The sequence below is a fragment of the Ananas comosus genome, linkage group 17, assembly GCF_001540865.1.
Source record: "Ananas comosus cultivar F153 linkage group 17, ASM154086v1, whole genome shotgun sequence".
Classification (NCBI taxonomy): domain Eukaryota; kingdom Viridiplantae; phylum Streptophyta; class Magnoliopsida; order Poales; family Bromeliaceae; genus Ananas; species Ananas comosus.
Window position 1 is genome coordinate 7,543,758 of NC_033637.1, and position 24,966 is coordinate 7,568,723.

General features: G+C 39.2%; 2 protein-coding genes across 3 annotated transcripts; one reads left to right on the plus strand and one right to left on the minus strand.

The window, feature by feature from the left end:
* On the minus strand, window positions 8,717-14,110 carry LOC109723461. 2 transcript variants are annotated; one of them, XM_020251823.1, is made up of 2 exons: window positions 12,984-14,110; window positions 8,717-8,855 (listed from the first exon to the last, which is right to left on the minus strand). In XM_020251823.1, the coding sequence occupies exons 1-2, from the start codon at window positions 13,593-13,595 to the stop codon at window positions 8,838-8,840; spliced, it is 630 nt and encodes a 209-aa protein (XP_020107412.1). In that variant the 5' UTR covers window positions 13,596-14,110; the 3' UTR covers window positions 8,717-8,837. The 2 variants fall into 2 exon arrangements, with proteins under 2 accessions (XP_020107412.1, XP_020107411.1); XM_020251822.1 differs by lacking the exon at window positions 8,717-8,855 and adding an exon at window positions 12,279-12,325.
* Window positions 14,035-24,332, plus strand: LOC109722892 (prolyl 4-hydroxylase 1; the record flags this gene model as incomplete). Its single annotated transcript, XM_020251070.1, has 11 exons — window positions 14,035-14,068; window positions 14,435-14,482; window positions 15,306-15,358; window positions 16,023-16,088; window positions 19,633-19,707; window positions 21,362-21,436; window positions 22,055-22,125; window positions 22,203-22,254; window positions 22,344-22,433; window positions 23,514-23,606; window positions 23,962-24,332. Coding segments are annotated over 11 exons (765 nt in total), but the record flags the coding sequence as incomplete, so codon positions are not given.

Consider the following 24,966-nt stretch of genomic DNA (forward strand, 5'->3'; position numbering starts at 1 on the left):
AGCAATTGAGGGTACCAACTCATTCTCCCACTCCAAAGCGGCTTCAGACAATCGTGATTCCAGAAGCGGCTCATACTGAAGGACATGGGTTTAACCCTAAACACATTTGCAAGGTGTGATACAAAAGTGCATCACGGGCTTGCAAGTCATAGTGGCAGCGCAAGTCGGTACTCAACGAGTCTACGTGCTCCAACACCACTTGCCATTCGGTACGCAAAGAACTCTTCTTTGCACTGGCTTTCCCCTCAGGGAATGCCTCCCAATTCGATCACCGACATTACTTAAAAGCAATATCACCGGTGCATCGCTCCGCCGCGAGTGCTCTAAATTTGCACTGACCCTTAACTTTAATGTGAGATGGCCCACTTCGACACCTCTCAAGTCTTAGTTCGTTTACGGGCATAGTCTCCAACATCACGTGGCTTTCCACTAGTTTGATGTCTCACAGGAAGTACTTCATCATCTGATACCACATGCCACGATTAACATCAAACTATTTCCGCAATGAGCTCACACGAGCGCTTCGTTCGCGAATTCGAGTCAAACCCCTCTATAAGGCTATCCGCCAAATCACTCTCTTCGGTCTCCACAGGTGGACCAAAGGCCACCGATCCTACGTAGGCCTACCGCCTAAACCTGTCTCAATACGCAGCGTCTCTCGCTCGCAAATGCAACCCAATCATGATCGGGCGAAATTCTCACTTGGGAATTCGCACACACTCCAACCAGGAGCAACTAAGATCCCAAACCGTTACAGATTCCCGGGTTGGGTCACACTCGTACTCTCGGTGCACTATCAATCGCACGACACGCTCTACCGAGCCACACGTACCACTACCGACTACTATGCATTTAATGCGAGTCACCTATCCCACGAGTGATCCATGGCATGCTTCACACCTAGCAATGCTCAAGTGCTACTGCCAACTCACTCACTCGGCTGAACCCAATTCGCACTCCATGAGTAACTCTACTCGAACGTCATACGCCTCCATAGCGTTGCACACTAAGTCCAGTGTTAGGCAATCCTTGCCTACGTACGCCGACTACACAAGCATGACCCTCCTACCTCACATTGAGGTACTACTAGGCCTACATGCTTGCACTTGGTTACTAACCAACTGTTCCGCCAACAGTGATTCACCTTCGCTGTTAGACCCATCGGAACGACATCCGAAATACTCGGACCACTTGGGTGTTCTCAAATACCACGGCTCGACCCTCGCGATCTACTAATCAAGTTGCTCTGAGAGTCGATTAGCCACCTCTGTCTCTACCGCGAGTTTCACTTTTCGCCATAGATTACTTCTAGCACTTCGCTAACGCCATCTGACCCTATACCTGTACTGGCAGGTATTATGCCCTCACAACATGAGCATGCCTGGGTATCGATACTTACCCGTCCACTCGGTCTCTACTATGGTCATGCACGACAATCGTAATTAACCACATAATCATTGTATGCAATGCATGGACTTCACGTCATGCAAAACATATGCTTGCATCAATAACTCATACCTGCAACGATGTCGTCAGCAGCAGGGTCCTCAACCTCGATCGCGTATCTATGGCCACCCGGCGCTCGCCGCGAACCTTTAGGTTGCATTGTCCTCAACACCCTCTCTCCCGACCATGTCGTAGATGGCACAACTGCAGGCCATCCTAGAGAGAAATAGGCTGCCGCCAGTGTCAGGCCCCGGCTGTCACCTTGCGGATACTCCTCCCGCGCACAGCCCGGTTGCCCACATCTGTAGCACTTGCCCTCTCACAGCTCGCAATACTGTGAGTAACGAAAACACCCACATACAACACATCTCACTTAGGACCGAACACAGTAGGTCCCCGAAACTCGGGATCACGAGCGCGAACACATTGCACTCAGTTGAAAACTTGACGGACCACCGAATCCACTCGTTGGCCGTTCTATTTCCCTTTTCCTTGCAATTGGACTCACGCTCCCCACACACAATTGCACTGCCTTGTTCTAGCCACAAGGCCTAATCCTCAAACCTTCTTTAATCCTCTTCTTTAGAAAAGCTCCTGGAGAGTGAGAGAAAGAAGAACACGGAGTTGAAGGGGTACTCCTTGCTGTGAACAAGGAAAGAAGAGGTGTGGGGTTTATACAAACCGCCACGACTACATTTAAACCCCCCAACATTTCTCATTTGCAGCAGATCTCAACCTGCTGTCAGACCCATTGTGTACCGGTACAAAGCTGTGCAGAGGCAAACCCGAGAGCAACCTCCTCGGATTTTACCAAAGGGTACCGGTACAACCCAGGGGTGTACCGGTACACTTCTGCGAAAACTCAAACCCAAGAGCAATGCTCTTCTCGGGCCGCTTGCTGTACTGGTACAACCATCAACATGTACCGGTACACTTTCCTCCAGAACATAGTTTTAGCTTGTTTTCGACTCCAACTCGCACCGATCGATGCTAAAGCCGTTCTAACTCTTTTAGAGCCCAATTTTTATCCTTCCAACACCGTCGGAATGTCAATTGGACTTTATCCAACCATTTCTCTCAACGCACTTTGATCAATTTGACTAAAGTTTGATGTTTATTTACCGAAATTTCGGTACGTTACATTCTCCCCTCCTAAAAGGAGTTTCGTTCTCATTATCCCGCACTATGTCCGGGATGCAATTCACGACACGGGAGAATTCCCACTCGTATTCCCTCACGGCGCGATCTACCTGCCGCAGCTTTGAGAACCTGTCCTGAAGCTTTCTTTTCCACCATCAGGGGAGTAAACAGAGAATACCGATCCCCGAAACTCATCCCAAACCACAAGAGGGAGACCAGGCAGTCGATTCCACTCGACGCCTGTCCACCACACCTTCGTCGCGACTCCCGGCCGTACTTAACGAGCCGGAACTAGTGCGATCACTACTGATCCCCCAACTCTTGGAGTCTCTTAACTCGCTCCTCCCGGCATATGGCAGCCTCCTGCTGACACTGCACTAATTCAGCTCATTACCCCGCCACACACACGAGAGTGGCCAATCGCCCGCGAAGTCTCAAGTCTCCGCTCGTCTCAAATTGCCCAGGGACACCACTTGGCTCATCCCGCGCCGATCTAAACAAAGATTAAAATGACGTATTGAAACAGTTTCGGGAGTTGGAGGGGTAAACTTGTAATTTTATATAACATGCAATATTAGCTGCCTTCAATAATCCAAGATACACCCCCCTAATAATATTTTGCTGTAATACCGTACAGATTATATACCGGATGAACCAAACGCAGTAATCCTGGCAGGATTGTAATCCTGCCAGGATAACCCGAACCAAACGCATCCTAAAGGTATTCGACCCGTTTCACATGCCGAAAGTTTAAGTTTTCCTATGAATTTAGATGCCTAAGCCCTAAGGGCTTGATGATCGGAGAATAATACAAATTTCTTAGGTAATAAATAGTGTCGCCAATACATTAATGCTTGAACCACGACATACATTGTCATAGGTAGAGTATTTCGGCTTAGACTCGTTTAATTTTTCGCTAAAATGGGCTATCGAGTGGCCTCCTTGGTTCAAAACTCCACCTATGCTTATCCTGGACGCATCACAACAAACCTTAATAACCTTTTCAAAATCTAGCAATTTCAAAACTGGTGTTATTGTCGTCAAAGATTTAATTTCTTTAAAAGCTTTTAATGGCTTTAAATTCACTTTTTTGCAAACAATTCGTAATTGGAGCCATTATAGTACTATAGCCTTTGATGAGCCTACGGTAAAATGTTGCTAAGCCATGAAAGCTCCTAACGTCGTCAGGCCATTCCCTAATTGCTCTCACCATTTCGGGATCAACTAATACCCCATCATTGGACACAACAAATCCAAAGACCTTTATTGCAAATTTCTACTGCTAAGAGCTTATAAGAGCTTTCAAAAGAGAGGATGAGCTTACGTTCACAATAATGTCATCGATATAGAAGAACAAGTGCCAAAAAAGGAGTGACTAATAAACATCGAGGGATCAACGGTGCTTCCAATGAAACCTAGCTCAAAAAGAAAGAAAAATGCTGAAACTCAGCCTTAGGTGAGTCACCTGTTTGAGACTATAGATCGCTTTACGTAGTCGGCAAACATGGTGGAGAGAAGAGTGGACAAAATCCGGCAGTTGCCGCATATATACCTGTTTGAGACTATAGATCGCTTTACGTAGTCGGCAAACATGATGAGAGAGGGAAGGGTGGACAAAATCTGGCAATTGCCACATATAAACTTATTCGGAAAGAGAGTCGTGAAGAAATGCGTGCTTCACATCATGCTGCAGAAGNCAAACATGGTGGAGAGAAGAGTGGACAAAATCCGGCAGTTGCCGCATATATACCTGTTTGAGACTATAGATCGCTTTACGTAGTCGGCAAACATGATGAGAGAGGGAAGGGTGGACAAAATCTGGCAATTGCCACATATAAACTTATTCGGAAAGAGAGTCGTGAAGAAATGCGTGCTTCACATCATGCTGCAGAAGTGGCCTCCCAGACGAGAATGCAATAGAGCAGTACGAATAGTAGTTGGCTTGATGACCGGAGAAAATGCCTCATCAAAGTCAATACTGTGTTGCTGTTTGTAGCCTTGAGCCACAAGGCGAGCTTTGAGACGCTCAAGAGAACCATCCGCCTTCTACTTGACCTTGCACACCTACTTGCAGTCAACAAGGTTGATGGATGAGGGAGGAGGAATAAGGTCCCAAACTTTTGGTGTTGAAGGGGTGGAAAGTTTGAAAATTTGAAACAGTAGAAATCAGTGCTGAAGTGAAAAATTTTGAAAGGAAGGAAAAAAGAAACACAGTTTCAACAAAAGTAATATGTCGAAAAATGAAAACTTCACCGGTGCTTATGAAGGCTCATAGTAGTGAAAGTCTGGGAATTTCATCTGCAACAAAAGTATGATTGAGTGTTGCCTGCACTAAAGTGCAGAATGATTGAATTTTTCACAGATTTGACACTGTGCCAGACCGTTGAATATATGGTTGTTGGTCTAGTTGAGTATTAGTAGGTTGAGAATGTGGGTACTTTCCATGAGATCCAAGACCAGGGTATGAATTGTGCCTATCACGCTATCCTCGGCCTCCGTGATATCTACCCCACGACCTTCATGAGTACCTCGTCCATGGTTTGCATAAAGTGCTTCTTCATCAATGGTGGGAGTAGCAGATGGTTTCATCAAGTCGGCACGATGTTAAACTTCTGTTGCTTCTTGCATTAATAGTAGGCGAAGTTGTTTGAAGGTAGGCTTTGTCCTGTGTGTATTTAGCGCACTAACAAAACCTCTATATTCTTCAGACAATCCCAGAAGAATTGTCATGACCAAATTATGATCTGACTCGATTTCCCCAATTGCCTGAAGAGCATCCTTGATCGACTTAATATTTTGCATATATTTCCTCATGCCCATTGATCCTTTCTTGATACTTCATAATTAAGACTTTAGAGAGAAACCGTAGTAGCTTTTTCAAGAAAATATGCCTCAATAATTTTTCATGCATCATGGGTTGTTTTAGGTGAACTGGATATAATCTGTAATATGCTAAGAGATAAAGTAGCGTTAATCCAGGAAAGAATTGTGGTGTCAATTTTTTTTCCAAACTAAATAATTTGGGTTGACAATTATCTTTTTATCAGCGGTATCAATTGTCTGAGGAGGAATAATACAAAAAACCATCCACGTGTGTAGTTACACCAAAACTCTTTAAAACATTGAGAAACGCTTGCTTCCACACTAGGTATGTAGAATCAGGGACTCGTAAAGGTATGAGAGTTTTAATGTTAACAATTGGTGGAGAGGATATAGAAGAAGACATGCTTGCCACCGAGAAAAGAAATACCACTACAAAGTAGGAGAAGAGGACAGGAATTACCAATTTGAGAGTTTCCGATGAGAGAAAGAAAGACTAAATGCAACCAAAAAGACCAAGCTACCCTTAGATGCTACCAGGTGTCCAACGGTAGCAGGATAAGCCAGGCGACACCAAGGAATTAAGGAAAAATCGCAGGGAACACAGCTGGACCACAACCAGCACCACAAAGACCAAATTGCTGTAAAGGAGGCCGAACAGTGCCAAAGACCAACACAAAAAGCTGTGCTACACTCTTGGACTACCAGCGACTCGACACACCATAGGGGGTCCAGCGATAGTGAACAACACCAAAAAAGGCTGGAATCCAATGACAGCAAGCAGCACCAAAGAGGCAAGTGGATCGGCACAACACACAACGACAGCAAGCAACACCAGAGAAGACTTGGAGCTGCACAACACGGAGGTCCAGTCGCAGCAAGCAAGATCAGAGAAGCAAGGGGAAGGATCGATGACAAAAAAGAGATCACCTATAGAAGAATGTGAGATATTTGATGGATGGTGGCTATAGATCAATTTTCCCCAGTTAGGATTCTCGCTCTGATACCATGAAAGAAGGGCAAAAGAGCATAACCCTCTAGGATTGTATTGATGATAATAAATAGTATACAGACCAACCTATTATAGTAATATTACAACCAGAGATATCATGCAGAACTACACTATGTAAGAAAATAAATAATACAATACTAAATATATCCTTTCATACTGAATATATCATAACACCGACGCTTCTGCTTAGAGTGTTACTTTGGGTTCATCCTATAGTGTGGTAAATTAGGTAAAGACGAGCCAGGGACGAGGTCAATTGCATGTTGAATATCTCTAAGTAGGGGGAGTTCATCAGGCAATTCTTTTGGGTTTAGGCAGCTAAATTCAGAGAGAAGGTTTTTGATGACTAGAGGGGTCTCAACGAGTTCAGGTGGACTAGAAACCTCTTTGACAATTAAAGTGTATAGTATAAAACTTGAGAATCACTTTCTTTAAAAAACTTTTTTTTTTAATGTTGTGAACGAGTTCTCTTTGAAATCTCTGATGGAGGATTTTTGAAATCTTTAGTGGAGCTTGAACTCGGGTCTTTCGGAAATTTAGAGTTTTTCGATGATTTTTTTTTTGACAGGGTTTTGTTGGATTCAAAGCAATTTCCTTTCCATTGTAAGCAAAAACATAGGTGTTAGGTCGACCGTAATGTGTGATGGATAGATTATAAAGCCAAGGTCTCCCTAAAAGTACATGACTGACGTCCATAGGAAGGACATCACACCAAATCTGATCAGAATAGGTAGCAAAATAAAATGGAAACAAACAAAGCCTTGTTATGGGCATCGTGGTCTTGTCCACCCACGCAACACTATAAGGTTTAAGATGGGTTCTGCCTTCAGATTTAGACAACATCACATTGATATAACTACCGTCATCTATGATTACTTTGCAGCTTTTATCTCCACACTTTGTGCAAGTGTGAAAAATAGAAGTGCGTCTTCAATCATCCTCTCCTCTAGGTTGTGTCAGGACACAACTCATGACTTGTAAAGTGGGTTTTCCCGGAACTTGTTCATTTCTAACCTTCTTCGTCACTAGGGATTTCCTCGGCAGCGTGTGCGACTTCTTTTAGGTTGTCAAATTCTTCATCAGTTGGTTGAACAAACATATTCCGTTTGGGGCAATTATGAGCATAATGACCCATTTGGCGTTACTTATAACGCCTACCTTGTGTGTTTTCCGGTTTGGTTTTGTCAGTGGCTAAACCCTTGCCCTTAGGATCGTGGATTTGTCGAATTTGAAAAATGTTCGTTTTGTTGAAATTCGTGTTAGTGCTCCTCATGTTCCTATCTTCCCATTGCCTAATAATTCGTCGTGCAGGTGCCATTAAATACTTTTCATATTTCAAGGCAAGCTGAAAAGCTTGCTCGACTATGGCGGCTCGGTGCGGCGCAATTTCGTGTTGCAACTCCTCGTGCAAGCCATTGCGAGACTGTGAAAAGGTCTGCTCTTCTTCTTCTCGAATGTCACAACGGACATTCATCTCGTTAAACTTGGCCATATATTCGGCAACTGAAAGAGAACGTTGCTGAACTGTATTTAATTGATCGTACAATTGTTGTTTTTACGTGGTCGGCAATTATCTCTCTCAATTTAGCCTTCATTTCAGCCCACAAAGTGATAGGCTCTTGGCCAAGTCGCTCTAAGTGCCTCTCAACACTATCCAATATTGCTTGGCGGCACTTGTGGGTTTCATTTTGGCAAAACAGACTCGACAGTTATTGGACATTTCGTAACAATCAAAATACTGATCCATGTCGATAAGCCAGTCCGCGAAAGCTTTAGGATCAAACTTTCCATCATAAGTGGCTGTGTGAATTTTTACTTTCGTGTTATGTCATCCTGAAAAACATAGTTTTCATTTTGAAAGAGTGGATTAAACCTTGGTTGTATTCAATGGATTTCGTGGGGTTGAGGGGCGCGTAATGCGGCTTCTTTTTCCTTATCATTGTAGGGTGGACATTGTTCGTTTCTAGGGCGGTAACAAGGTTCCCTAGGTCATCTAATTTAGTGTTCAAAGAGGTCAATTGTTGTAAAATTTGATCCATTGCCGCACGGTCTAATGATATTGGTAAAGGATGATAAAATGTACTGCTCCTAAGGATCATACATTAACCTAGGACTCTGATGCCAAAAATTGATGCAGGATTTATGAAAAAAGATCAGGAAGTTACATGCAATTGAGACAAATCCTTAATTTAGAAACTCATTTAATGCAATGTCAGCATAGCGGGAATTATATTCGGTACTCAACAAAATAAATAATTTAGTATAACCCTAGAAAGGGAGGCAATGCAAAGCGCGGAGTTGAAAGTAACTAAGGGTTTGAGATGTTCGAATTAAACCTGTCGGGTTCGGCAGGAGGTATTATTAACCATAAGCACACAAGGGATCCGTAGGATGCTCAATTCGCTGTTGGGTCCACGGCCTATCCCTTGGTTGCAACCTGTTGGGTCAAGCAAACAAGACAAAGGGGATGGATCAAACTGGATTAGAGGGAAAATAGAGAGAAAATGGGAGTAGATCCAGGTTTGGTAGTCAAAGAAGTGGATGACGAGGACTTGACGATGAATCAATCTCGGAAGGCTCGAGCGCGACGATCGGGCAATGTTAGAAGGCGATGGCGGTGGCAAATGATGATGGTGGTGGGGAAAAGGACTTCGAATCAAGAGGAGAAAAGATAAAGGGACTCGCTCCCTATGGACTCACTATGGTCCACGCATGAATGCAAAGGAAAATAGAGAACGCATCTCATTGGCTAAATAATAATATTCTTTGTTATTATTTTTATCGTCCCATGGATAGAGTATTTAAAAGAGCTTTCCTAACAGGGATTAAAGACAAGACACTATCCATACTTGTAGAAACGAGAAGCACCCAGAATTTCATAGACATCGGGGTCGCAAAAGAAACTAAGGCCAACATATCGACCACAACTCCATTGTTGCTTACTGTAGCGAACAAATAAGTGTTAAGTTAAAATGTACAAATTATAATTAGGAGATGCAAGTGAAGAAGTATTTAGCTAAACTACGAATCATAATGCTTGAGAGGTCTAGCATGATTCTCGAAATTGACTAGTTGAGAGTTCATACTTCTGTCACATTTGACTATAATGATAGCACTGTCACAAAAGGAGAGAAGAAAATTCACCTTAGAGGAATGACAGATAAGACGAAGCTACGAAATATTGCAGCCAAACAGTTACAGAAGGAGCTATGTGAGGGTAGCTGCTACGTTGTAGCCCAATGGATTCTGATTGAGGAGGGCAAGGAGGAGAAGATACCCGAACTGGTACAAGAAGTGCTACAAAAGTATGCTGATATATTTCGGGAGCTGGAGGGACTACCACGAGCAAGAACTCAAGACCATTGGATACCACTACTTCAAGGCTCGCAACCCTTGAATGTTAGGCTATATCGATATACCCACAAATAGAAGAATGAAATGGAGAGATTGATCAAGGAAATGAGAGTTACTGGGGTGATTCAACCTAGCCATAGTCCATATGCATCATAGTGCTCTTGGTTAAGAAGAAAGACGGCAGTTGGCAATTTTGCGTGGACTACCGTCAATTGAGCAAACTCATCGTCAAAGATAAATACCGAGTCTCGATCATTGGCAACCTATTGGATGAATTGGGAGGAAAAAAGTATTTTTCTAAGATTGATTTGAGATCCGAATATTACCAAATCCGAATGGCGACGTACCAAAAACGACGTGTAAAACTCATATTGGGCAGTATGAGTTCGGGGTGATGCCATTTGGGCTTACAAACTCGCTAGCCACCTTGCAGGCTATAATGAACGAGGTATTTGCCCTCATACTCAGAAAGTATGTGCTGATATTTTTTTATCACATTTTGGTGTATACAAGGACTCTCGAAGAACATGCAGGACATTTCGAGGAAGTGTTAGGTATCCAGAGGGCCAATAGGCTGTTTGCTAAGCGGACAAAATGCTTCTTTGGTCAGAGGCAGGTGGACTACCTTGGGTATGTCATTACAGATTAAGGGGTGTCCACCTTCGGTCATGGCCCTCTTTAAACTCTTAAAGAGGGCCATGACCAAAGGCCCCGTACTTGCGATGCCAGATTATTCAAAGCCTTTTGTGATCGAAGTAGATGCATGCGGGCAAGTAATTGGAGCAGTTCTAACCCAGGAGGGGAAATCGATTATAAACCTAAGTAAGGCAATTGGTAAGAAAAATGTTGGGCTATCCACCTATGAGAAAGTTCCTTGCGATCTTGATGGCTGTGTCAAAATGGAGGCACTACCTTAACCCGAAACAACTTGATATCAAAACAGACCACGGAAATTTTAAAGTATCTGCTGGAGCAAAAGGTTACCACAATAATTCAATAGAAGGGAATGCGTAAGCTCATGGGGCCTAGACTATACTATTAACTATGGGAAAGGAAAGGAAAGCAACGCAGGAGGGGATTTGAAGAAAAAACCACTCAAGCCATTACAGGAGTAGTTCCAAAATGGATAACTGAGGTGACCAAGAGCTACAAGGATGATGAAGAATGCAAGAAACTCATCACCAGTCTCAACTTGCAACCCCCAAGTACAGGGCCTTAGTCCTATAACTATGAGTTGTTAAAGTATAAAGACAGGTTTATATTAGACCTGGGAAGGGGTTAAGGCAGAAGATATTGACCCAGATGCAAGGTTTAAAGTGCCGTGGCACGGGGGCGTGCTGCTGTCTGCCTGGAACGGTACGGCACCGGTATGCTTGTGTGCCGATGGATACGCACGACCTACTACTGGCACGCTTTGGCACAGACTTATTTCAATTTTTTTGGTTCCAAAGCTCTTATAATGTTATTTTGAAAGATTTAATCAAATAATTATAAATATTTGCTATGTATAACTTACTATACTCATCAATTAACATATTTGTAAGCTTTTTTGTATGTAAAAAATAATTATACCTGATGCAGAATAGAAGTTTTTACATGTTAGAATTTTTAAAATGCAAAGAAATTTTTTTTTCTTTTTTTCTTTTGATCATATTACAATCTTTCTTTTATAAAATACAAAAAAAAAATTTTAAAAGTTATTTGAAAAAATTATTTGAAAAAAATATTTTTTTAATTATTTTTTTCAAAAAATTAGTAGATCTATCAAAAAAATTAAGCAATAAATTATATGACAAATAAATTAAATGAATTTAATTATCAATTGATTTAATTTAGCTTTTAATTTTATCAGTATTTTCAATCTTCTAGTGCAAAAATAAAATTTTATGTTTTATGTGGCTCAAAATTTGTTTATTGAGTTCGATTTTGTTCCCTTAATTCGCCAAAAATTTTGTGGTGCGACAAATTTTGATAAAATAATTTGTGAAGAAAAAATAGATATCTGTGGTGGAAGCGGAGGGCTCGGACAAATCTTTTGTCCGTATATTAATAAACAAAAAAATTAAATTATAATTTTTTGGACTTACCTAATAAGTAAATTTTCGATTTGCAATGTCTTTGGGGGAACGTGGAGTTCCCAAAATGCTTTGGATATCCCAAAGAACAAAACAAAAAGAAAAAAAAAGCAAAAAAAAAATTAGCACTGTGCCGTGGCACGCTGCGCAGTGCCGCTGTCTCATAAGGCACGGCGCTACGCGCCGCAGCACTGAGAGGGGTCCGAGACCCTCCCTGTACCATGCCACCTTCTTGGTGGCACGGTACGTGCCGCCTCGTGCCGTACGGCACGGGATGACACTTTAAACCTTGCCCAGATGCATGATTCACACTTGGGAGGCCATTCCGGGCAGCAACACCTATAAAAGGGTTAAACAAATATTTTACTGGCTTGAACTTGAATCAGATGTTAATGAGATGGTAAGGAATTGTGCAGTAAGTATCTGAAACAAGATAGATAATAACCCGTATGCTGGATTACTTCAACCCTTCTGGTTCCTGCACAAATTTAGAGAGAGATGAGTATGGATTTCAGTAAGGGTCTACCTAAATCAGACGGGAAGGATTCAATTTTGTTGGTTATTGATAGGCTCTCGAAGTATGGCCACTTTATTGCATTGACCCACCCTTACACTGCAACAGAAGTAGCCCGTGCCGTTTTTGATACAATCTACAAGTTACATGGCTGCCAGAGATAGTCATGTCGGATCGGGATAAGGTTTTTACAAGTCAGATGTGGTAAGAGATTTTCCAGCTCTTGGAAACGAAAATACATATGAGCCCCGCTTATCACCTACAGTCTCGACAGCCAGACAGAGAGACTCTACAGGTGTTTGGAAACTTACGTGAGGTGTTTATGTTTTCAACACCGCTATAAATGGCATAAATGACTAACACACATAGAGTGGTGGTTTAACACCAATTTTCACACTTGAGCACAACCCCACGAAGCTCTCTATGGTCAACCCCCACCTAACCACCTAGTGCTTAATCTAGGACTGAACACCACAGAAGCTCTTCAGGAGTGGGCTCGCGAGAGGGAAAAGCTAACAAGAGGGACCTTTGGGATTAACTCCAAAATGCTCAATACATGATAAATCAGGTTGCCAACAAACGCAGAGTAGATTGGGAGTTCAAATTTGGCGACTTTGTTTACCTTAAGTTGCAGCCTTACTGATAGCTTATCGTCGCAATGAGGAAGAACACAAAGCTTTCGGCGCGATACTTTGGGCCTTTCAAAATAGTGGGATGAATCGGACTCGTAACGTATCACTTGCGACTGCCAAAAGGCTTGAAGGTTCACCCGGTCTTCTATGTGTTTCTTTTCAAGAGAAGTCTGTCCACAGGGAGCTCCATCACTCCCACTGTGCCCATCGTTGGCGAAGGAGCGCAATTTTTGGCGAAACCGGAGCAGATCTTGGATCGTAGAATGATTTGGCGCGGCAATCAGGCGGCTACCCAAGTTCTGGTGAAATAGAGTAATTTGCCGGAGGACTTTACGACTTGGGAAGACTACTGGTTCCTTAAGTCGCAATTTTCGGCGTTCGATCCTTGAGGACAAGGATTTTTTCAAGGGGAGGGGATTGTTATGGCTGTAACCATGATAGTAGGAGCGGAGCATTGCTTTAGGGTTAGAAAGAGCGAGGCGAAGCGATAGGGTGAAGTTGGGAGGATCCAGAGGTGTTTGGATGAAGCGGCGGAGATAACTAAGGTGTAGCGAATCGGGCTGTCGGGAGTTCAGAGTCGAAAGTTGCCCGATTCGGACCATTTATTCAAATCCGATTACCAACTTTCAAACTGGGTAGACTTGAAGCAGTGGGCAGGCCCAACTTAGGAAGGGGAACTCTAAAGAGGCAAGGAGCCATCCCACAACTGAAGGTGGCCCTATAAGGCCCATCAGCAATAATTTTTTTTTACAACATAGGCCCTGTCATTGTAGCTTTTACAATTTAGTCCTAATAGTAGTAGTATAAAATATAAATAGATATTTCATACTTGTAATCAGCAGGCAAGAAAATAATAAATCCCAAATTCTCCCCTAATCCTCTTCTTTCCTCCTCCCTTCTCTTCTCCCTTCTTCTTCTCCTCAATCCTCTCAATTCCTTGAGTCTAGGCTCAATTTCCATCATCTCCAACCCGGACGCTCTTTGGCGCTGCATATCTCATTGGAGCAGGGGCAGGAGCAGGCGCATCATCTCTAACCATCATTCCCCATTAGCCATACCTTTATTTCATCATCAGGTTTGCTAAAGGGGTCGGGAACAGTACAGTAATATAGAGATCTGTAAGTTTTATAATTTTGCTTTTAGCAATGTATATGTGAATAAGATAACATTAGGAGTTTGCTGTCCTATAATATTAGGAGTTTGCTATCTTGTTGGCATGAAATGCGAAAGAAGTTTTCATTTAGTGCTTCTAACAAATCTTTGGCTTGATTCTTTTCATCTTTTCTGTGACCGCTTAACTATCCTATTGGAAAACTTTTAGCCTAAGAACAGCACGTCCTTTCTGTCGTATCTAACAATTTGATATGTACTGAACTGAAATTATTACGGTTCTTTTTATTGTCTATTGTCTATTCATGTTTTATCACCATCATTCCTGCAGGCTCTTTATTCCAGTTAGCATTTATCCGACGATTGGAGGAGTCATCCGGTAAAGTTATTCTCTCCTTTGTATACAACGTAATAACTTCTAGTACGTATAGAGATGCTGATACTTAGTTGTCAAATATAGAAGGTAAACATTTGTAGTCTTCTGAAGCTGCTAGTACAAATTGTTTCAATATCTAATTATTACATAACTCTCCATCTTAGTATTTTAACTCTTTTTTAGTTTATCCTAATTACAAAAGTATAAAATATCTCTCTGTGCCTCCCGTTTTTTCGGGTATTGCATAATCTGTTGTGACCTCAACAATTTACACCCTTGTCAACATGCGTTTATATGATTTCTGCAAGATTATTGTATTCATTCATTCCTTCGCCTCGACACTATCCATGTGTAGAGAAAATGTTGTACTGTGAGTTACGTTAGTGTAAACACTTTAGGAGAAGTAACTGTTCGAGAACTGTTTTGGTAAGTTTCGTAGCATGCTCCTTTTTTTATTTATTTTTTTGTAGCTTGGAGTTTGCCATCCGTGTCTTGAAATCACTGTCAGAAGTTTTCTAAACATTTTATCTTTTTCAAATCATGAAGCCTTCTAAGTTTTTAATGTGCTCTAACAGTCTAACCTATCCCATAGGATTGGTGAGGGCTTGGGCCACAATAATGATGATATGAGTACTTAAATTCATTTGATTCCTACTTATCATAATTAGTATGAACTTTTCTGCTTGTAATACCACTTGAACATCTGGATCTAAACAAGACCAACCCTTCACCTGGGAATTGGAGTTTCATTACTGCATGCAGGACTAACGATGTTTCATTTGGCAGTGATGAAATTATAATATATACCAGTTAACCATTGCTGCAGGCTTATCTCATTGGGAGAATGATAAAGAGGCAGCTGAGCTCCGCCTTGGGTTTGTACGTTCCTTTCTATTGTTGTTTGAAAATAAACTTACATATTCCTTACTTGAGCTGTTATTTGGCATTTTATACTTTGTATATGATATTGTTTTGCAAGGATTCCCTCATTATTTTCATCTATCAATGAATGTCATTGAAAGGAGAAGGAACTGTGCAAACACCGTAATATGAGTTACTTGTGCTTAGTATTTTTGGCCAGTTGTTATGGCCCAACAAGTTGCTTATACTAGAGGGTTGCATCAGTTTGTTAGCCATTGGCTCATAATGCTTAAGCCTAAGTTATTCATACTACTAGCCTGCAAGTCATTGTCTACTCATTCATGGTTCCTTCTTTTATCCAATATGGAACTACTTGGGGTATGGCAATGGAATACATAGAAGAAAATGATTCAAGAAACTAGAAAAGCTTTTTGAAAGCTTTAATGCAATTTTTTGAGATTTTTTGTGCAATTAACTACTTTTTTCCTATTAGTCTATTCATTGAACTTTGTATGATATATTATACATAAAAGTATGTTTATGTATTTGCATATAAATTGATCCATATTGACTGGTTCTAATAACAGTTCAGTTTTCACTCCTATTTCCTTGTTAGAACTCATTTTCTTTTTCCCTCTCTCCCAGCTTTCTTCAATTGTAATCTCTCTATTTGGTTATTTAGGTCAAGCCTGAAGTTCTCAGCTGGTCTCCCCGAATAATTCTTTTCCATAATTTCCTAAGTTCAGAGGCAAGTATCCTGTGAGATTTCTCTTAATCCTTTGTGTTGCTAGAGCTACCTGCTTAATTTCAACCTTTATCTTTTTGGTAGTACATAATTTCTGTTGCATTTTTTATAATTGAAATTTTTGATGATGTAGAGTACAAATTATTTTTGATGTTGAAAAATGGTTGAACTTTTTTATGTTATGTTGAGAGTGTCTCGTAAGCGGTGGCACTGATTTTTGTTGTGGTAGTTATATAGCTTTAAAATTCATGAATTTCATTTTAACGTGTTCAGACTTAGATAAATGTTTGAGTTTTCCAATTTGTACTGCATTCCTTGTGATACTATGAATATTTGAGTTTCCTAACTTATACTACATTCCATGTGATACTTTATTCTATAGCTAGATGCTTTCTTTTTTAGAAAACACGACTGTTATCTCCTATGTTCTCAGATAGCAATCATTGTCTTAATTAGGAATGTGTTGAAACTTCCTTTAGGCTCCTGACATATTTGTCCACGGTTAATACCGAACTTCTTTCATATTTTTTCAGCTAAGTTAGAATGGGAAATGCAAAAGAAAATGAGGATATTGACAAGAAGGATATCAATAATGTCGAAAAATAGATGCAACTGTTTCACAATGTAACACGTTGGGTGATGATTGCACATATTGAGTAATTGATAACTCACAAGATATGAAAAACCTTATAAATAAATTTGTGAACATGCCACTGTGCTAACATTATGGTGAATCGTGTCAACCGAATTATGTAATGATAAGAGTTGACATGAATTGCACCGATTACAAGGGAAGGACACTTCAATTCGTGGGGGGAACAAATAGTAACTAAAAGGAAATAGAATAAATTGATTTCGCACCCGATTTAACTAACTGCTTCTGAGAAAAGATAATAACCAACGATATAATGCTGTGTACACATACTGACTGTTCAATTACTGGACTAGTGTAATATGGTACCCATTCCATGTATTGCATGAGTATGGACTGACACATTGACACCGTGTGTGCTAGCAGACCTCCTTTCTTCTTGCTCTTGCCTTCTTTAAATTTTTTGCTGGTGTAGTTGCCCACTGGCTTGTCTAAGGGTGTGTTTCATGTGATGGTTTTTAGTGTATAGCAATTAAAGATTTGTTTACAATTTATTATTATTTAATGAAATGCATGCTGAAAAAGATTTTCAAGTTGCATATAAGATTGAAGCTTAGTTTGTGAAATTTTTCATACATAAGATAGATGCCATATAAAATGGTGGTAGAGTCTTGTATGCTGCATCATCATTCGATACGGAGTTGATATCTAATAACAATCCTACTCTTTACCATTTTGATGTACTCTGCTTAGTGTAATTTTGTGATGGTTCATATTAACAATACGAATAAGCATAGTCAGAAGTGCCAGCCTATACAACTAAGTCGGTGGCTGATAAGGCTTCTACTGAATGTTACAAGGGTATATGTTAGCTTTTGCTTTGTCAAACATATGTTTTGGTTTCTTTTCTGACTTTATTTACTACCTTAGACACAAGATCAACGTGATTGTTTAGATCCCTAGCTCATCTTTATTGCTTATTGTCTAAAATGAAGCCAATATCAAATTGTCGTCATCCTATACAACTGTAAAAGAGAAGCCTTCATCCTTCTCTTGTTGTTGTAGTATGTGCCTAAATCTCATTGTTGCATACACTATCTTCTCTGAATCTCCATTTAGTCATAGTACTATTGTTGGGAACAGATGCCAAGATGGGAATCGTTGCATAGAGGATTTTATGATGATAAGGAAACTTCTTTTGTCGTAATCTACATTGAGTCTCTGGTTTCCTCCTAGTATAGGTCTCTAAGCTCTCTTTTGAAGAGGGAATCCAACTTATGTACTGATTAAGTCATGCCAGTGTGTTATCGTTGTTACCACAAAGCGAACCATTTTCGGACACCAGATCACATTATACACAGTCGCTTCTATGTATTTAGTGATACGCATTTCACCCAAGAGGTGCTTTATAATATCTTAAAACTGGGATTATTTATTCCTTTTGGTTACTCTTCAACATCTCTTCATGTCTGTCACTAACTAACTAGCGGACGGTCCTTGAATAAATATGAAGAGATAAGGTCCAGACAAGTTATTCTAGTTCAAACAAAAGTCTTGAGATTCCCAAAAGTGCTTCCTTCTTCCTTTGTGCTTTTTCTGCATTAATTAAAAACAATTGATCTAACAAATAGCCTTAAAAATCTACGGCCATGATAAAGCTTACTTGATTGTCCTCTGCCCCTAAATTAAGCATGCTCTAAAACTTCTTCCTTTTCTACATCCATGTTGTCTTAAAATTTTTCCATCTAACCGCTGCCTCACTCTTCAATGAAGAGTCTTCATCACTACTGCCTTACCATAGGTGGCACAACTACCTTATCGTCTTGCTTTAGTTCCTTCCTGTTCACTTTCCTCACTTTTTTTATTCTACATTTCTTGTCTCCTTTTTCTTAACTGATCAACATGATAGTGACTCCTTGACAGTCTAACTTCAGCAGCAACATTAAAAAAATGACTGTAACAATTTGAACTTCCAGGAGATCTACTCACAATCATTAATTACCAAAACTATGCATCCATTATTCGTGTTCATTCTGTCATTTTAATTTTCTTGTTGATATCAATTTAGTTGAGCTTGGAAGTAAAGAGGGCATTTTAGAGGAGCTCTAGGAACATTTTCCAAGTATATATCTCGCCTATACTCTAGATATGGTGTAGTGAGACATCACCTGCCGACAATTCTGTTTCACTTGGAAAATAGGGTAGAAGAGTACTAGTGGTTGGAGGAGGACATAGGAAACACTAGGAACAAGAAACCATTTGAAATCCAGGATTTGTGTGCAGTAGTGTTACTTGGATATACGCCGTTTTATGCTTTAATAGAAATTCTAAGATTTCAAAGATAATTCTTTATCATAAAATAGCCCACAAATACATCATAAGCGGTTGTGATTTCTATACCATTTCACTTGTATCAATAGATTCTTCATGAACTTTGTCTTGAGGAATTGTTTAGGAGCAATTCTTGTGTTGATTGGCTTAATGAGTTCTATCTTTTTCTCCTCTTAATTGTGAAATTTGTAGCAAAAGTTTACATAATCTTAGGCTCTTTGGGCATCGTGTTTGTTTTTTATTTGTTTAGATAAAATTTTGCATATCAAAATGTGCAGGAGTGGCCAGTAGATTGATTGCAACTATTTCATCCAAAGTGACTACTAGGCAACAAAAAATAAAAAATTGGAAGCAGCTTTTTTTTTACTTGTAATTTTTTTTAAAAGTTGTTGTCATCTAGTAATTAGCCAATGTATTGTAAACTAGTCAATAAGAGAGTCTTTCCTCCAACACATCAAATTATATAAAATTAGTGTTTAAAAAAAAATTAAAAAACAAATACGATACCAAACGAGGCCTTAGATGTTTGTTAATCTAACTTAAAATCATGAATGTGAATTGGTCCATTAACTGTTGTACTTGTGAAAGATGCTACAAAGGCTAATGCTGTTATTATCCTTGCAGGAGTGCGATTATCTCAAAGCATTTGCTAGACCCCGTCTCCAGATTTCCACCGTGGTAGATGCCAAAACGGGAAAGGCAAGTTTCTAAATCTACATATAATCATATAGGAATCTGAAATTCACATCAGTTCTGTGTTTTTCCTTGCTGGCTTTCTTAATTGAGTTTTACTTATTTCATATACCCTTTTAATTGAGGACGTGCCCTAACTCCTTGGATAAAACTGTAGACAGCTACAGGTAGTTGGGTTATAACTAAGATAAGTTAGTGTGGTCCTATATTTCACTCTTTCTTGCTTTACCTCTATAATGATCGATCCTTAGATATTTCTTATAGTTGGTCTGATATAGAATAGCAAGTGCTTTGTTTTGCCCTTAGGGGATGCAAATTGATTCGGGTTGGGGGAGGTCCTGCCACAACCCATCCTTGGTGAGGTGGTAAATAGACTTGGGGCAGGAAATGGGTGCATTTTTGTAACTTGAATGAATACGGTGGAGGAGATGGAGAAAGAATGATCTGCGCCAAATTTTCCCACTAAGTCCTGCCCCAAATTCGGTTTGAATCGGTATTCAAATTTTCTGAAGACCTTAACTTCCTTTCAGGATTGATACTTCTTTTAATTGATATTCATGTCTTGGAGAGGCAGTTGCTTTGGTGGTACTCTCATCATTATTTCTTTTAATTGTTGTTTTACTTAACAATGAGAATCCAATTGTATTGACACCAAATTTGCATGAGAAAAAAGTGAGGGCCAATGATGGGAGGCAAGCTTGCCAGTAGGGCACGTCGTTTGTTGGCGGAGAGGAAGATAGGGTGGCACCAGCAAAACCACCACACACCCCACCCCCACCCCACAAACACATACACATACANAACAACGGATCCACCCTGTTCAGATTCGTCCTCTTACTCCTTATTTGATCCAGATACAATTGGGATGGCTTACTATTAAATCTTTAGAATACCAAGTAATATTGACAACATGGATTTATCGGGATGTAAAACTGGGAAACTGGGAAATAATTTGGTATTTGACTGTACTTATTTGGTCATACTATTTAGTGTGGTCTTCGTAAACCATCTTGCTGCCACTAAGGTCCCTGGCATATTACTCCAAGTTGAATTTTGTCTGGCTCACATTGTTTCTGTATTATCATCCGCTCTCTCAATCCATCTATCTTCTTTAGGAGTAAAACAACAAACTACAAGCCTCTTCATGGTTATTAGTATTGAAAGTTGGTTCCTAACCATCTTCCATCATACCACACATGAAAAATCAATTGTGTTCACAATATTTTCATACTTCAAGTTTATTTTACTCGGTTACACTTCTTTGTCATAGCTATAGCAGATAAGGAATATTGATGAGGTCCTTTAATTCTAGTTGGCTGAACCTTCACTGAAGAACCATTTAAGCAATTCAATGTGAGCATTTATGGAAACTTCCTAGATTGTACTATATCTCAATTTGTCCATCGCCAGTAGTATTTCACTGAAACTGCATTGTTAACAACTGGTTCATGATAATGTTAGAAACATTTATATTAATACTTGATAATAACATGCCTCTAGACACATTTTTTATTAGATTAATCGTGTAGATGCATTTCTTTAAACTTCATGGTTGTCAGATTCTGAATGCTTAATATCTTGGCTTCATATTTTGATCTTTTCTCTAACACAGATGCGAACTTATTGATACTATGCTAATGGCTTTTAATCTTTTCTCCAGGGTATTAAAAGCCAAGTTCGAACAAGTTCTGGCATGTTTCTGAGTATTGAAGAGCAGAAATTTCCAATAATAAAGGTCAGTTTCATTTTTTAATTTGATTTCCTTTTTGCAAGATCATCATCCAACAATCCATATGAACTGCATTTTTATTTGCACGAGTTTATGGTAACATTTATCATAGAGTTGTTGATGCAAAATAAGATAGGGATCCTACATTTTACTCAAGTTTGATATTAAGGGGAATTCATTAGGATTATTGTAATATGAAAAGGTTCACAAGATTCAAGAATCAAGATCAATGGTCAGAATTTAGAAAATCAAGAATGAAGATCAAGATCCAAATTTCATATTTATAACAAGTTCTTAGGAATGCTCAAAAAATGTAAAGGAAAATAAAAGAATTGTTCTTTTTCTTGGATCAAGTGTTTCTTAAAATCAAGATTTATTATGTTTTGGTTGGCCATAGGTTTGATGGTTCCTGTTTGTCTTCTTTGCAAGTTTGGCTATATTTAAAGGAGAAATTGTTTTGGTAATTTTGATAGCATCCGTATGCTCCTCTTGGACTGATGGCTTGCTTTATGCTATCTAGTTGACTAGAAATCAAATCCTTGCATAGTTTTACATCTTTTTAGAAGCTTTATGCTTATCAATTATGACAATGCAACAGCTGATTTTCCTTCTCTTTTCGGCCAGGCCATCGAAAAAAGAATATCTGTCTTTTCTCAAATACCAGCTGAAAATGGAGAGCTCATTCAAGTTTTGCGGTGAGTTTCAAACATCCTTTCTTGGATATTTTATTTTCCGACCTTTAGATGACTGCCCCTTTATGAAAGCTTTACAGGTATGAACCAAACCAGTATTACAGACCACATCATGATTACTTTTCTGACACTGTAAGCCTCGGCCTGTTGTGTTCGTCGATTCCTTTGCAATTTGATATGATAAATTAAGAATGTAAGAATTGTGCAAAATTTCCATGCAGTTTAACTTGAAGCGCGGAGGGCAACGTGTAGCAACAATGCTCATCTATTTGAGTGACAATGTTGAAGGGGGTGAAACACACTTTCCTATGGTTAGTTACGCAGTTTAATTGTTGGAAATCTGTTTTACTGCATATATTGTTAGGAATGAATATAGTATCATGGTTATGCAACTGATGCTTATGAAGTTATCTATCTTATTTTTCTTTGGATCATTTTTTCTGCATCTTGGATGATGCATCTCTTTATATGAGACAATAACATAGACATCTATTAGCGGTTCACTCAATTTAACAGTCATGTCTTTCTCGTCCCCCTAGTTAGTACCCCTGTTTCTACTTCCTGAAATGTTTCTAGAACCAGGATGAGGTTGCATCTGTTTAACAAAGAAGTATTTGTAACTGGATGCGTTTTTCTTATCTAGGGTACGTAGAAAGGGCTCTTTCTTTGAATACTATTTAGCCTCTAAGATTAAATGCTCTGCTATCTGATGTTTTGTACCGCATTTGTACTTTCTTTAACGACTTGTAGCGAGGATTAGAATTAAGTTTCAATGGTTGACCTTAGGGGAACTACTCAACATCTGAAGTCCAATAAAACCTGTAAAATTAATATGAAACAACTATTTATTCTAATAACTGATGCTACAACATAAATGTATTTTTAATAATATTTTTAACACCCCCTCACATCTGGGCTCAAGATTTTTTTGATACCCAAGACGTGGAAGGGAGGAAAATGAGTCTAGGACTCAAGAATCTGCTACTCAGATACCATATCAAATTAATACGAAACAATTGTTTATCTGTAATAACTTAAGCTACTATATAAGTGTGTTTTTAATATTTATATTCAGCAATTCCATGGATCCTTAACCTTTCTATTATCGATAAACGGCCTAATAAGTTGGGCAAACGATTTAACGATTCTGGAAACCTGTTTCTCTATGATCACTTGATAGGAGGAGTCAGCACTAAGGTAGGTATATAAGGTAGGTATATATAATCGTGAAGTCGTTTTATACATTAAAGAAATTCTTGTTGCTAATGGTTAAAACTGGTAAACTAATTGTTGCCAACTGAAAATCACTAATGATCTAGCACAACTTAATACTTCACATCATTTACATGATTTTTTGTTTTCATCTTTCTTTTCTACTGCAAATATTCCAGGCTGGTGATGGTGAATGCAGTTGTGGAGGGAAGATGGTAAAAGGGCTATGCGTTAAGCCAGCTAAAGGAGATGCAGTGCTCTTTTGGAGCATGGTTTGTTTATCCTTTTCTTCATCTCTATAGATTAGCTACATTCAACTTGTAGCTATACTATTCAGAAATCTTTTTTGTTCTTATAATGATGAGTGAATCACAGTGCTAGTCTCTGAACTTTTAACTTCATTCCCTGTTCTTTTAATGCAAACCTAATCCTCCATTAACTCCTATAAATGTTTCAAGTTGGTCCATTGCATCATCTGAAGTTTACTTTCAAAGAATAGGGCCTAGAGTGAAGCTTTCACGTAGCGATGTAATTTAACCCTAGTGAAAAAATGGTCTTGGCAAAAAATTAAGGAGTTAATTTTTTTTGTCTTTGCATTGTATAATGTGCAGTACTGTTCTTTTTTAGGGATTGAATGGTGAATCTGATCCAAAAAGTATTCATGGTGGATGTGCTGTTTTGAAAGGAGAGAAATGGTCGGCCACAAAATGGATGAGGCAGAAAACTACCTATTGATTTTAAATCAATTCCATTTCGACATTGTCATTATAAATTAGAGTGATTTAACCTTGTGGCTACATACTATTATTTGTGTATATATGTAAGAGAATCCCTTTTGAACTTCAGGATTGTTGAGAACCCTTGAAGCATTGAGAGAATGTTACTGCCATTAAACAAAATTTTCAGTAGGATATAAATTTTCTCTCTTTTGTACATGAAAAATACAATTTTCCTTGATGGAAATATAGATACTGTTGTAGTTTGATCGGAACATTTTATTTGTGGCTATTGAATGAGCGAAATGAGTTGAGATAAATATCGATGGTATTTTAAGATGTTTTTAAATAGGGAAAACTGTTTTTAAATAGGGAAAACTTCAAAAACCCCCCTTGTGGTTTCAATTTTTTTCACTTTAGTACCCTGTGGTTTAAAATGTATCAAGTTAATACCCTGTAGTTTCTCACTTTATCATTTTAGTACCCTGTGGTTTAAAGTGTATCAAGTTAGTATCCTGTGGTTTTGCACTTTATCACTTTAGTACTCTGTGGTTTTAATTTTGTATCAAGTTAGTACCCTGTGGTTTTTTAAACCATAGGGTACTAAAGTGATAAAGTGTGAAACCACAGGATACTAAAGTGATAAAGTGCAAAACCACAAGGTACTAATTTGATACACTTTAAACCGCAGGGTGCTAACTTGATACAAAATTAAAACCACAGGGTACTAAAATGATAAAGTGCAAAACCACAGGGTACTAATTTGATACACTTTAAACCATAGGGTACAAAAGTGATAAAGTGAGAAACCATTGGATACTAACTTGATACACTTTAAACTCCAGGGTAGTAAAATGAAAAATGTGAAACCACGGGGGTTTTTGAAGTTTTCCCTTTTAAATATTGATCATATTAT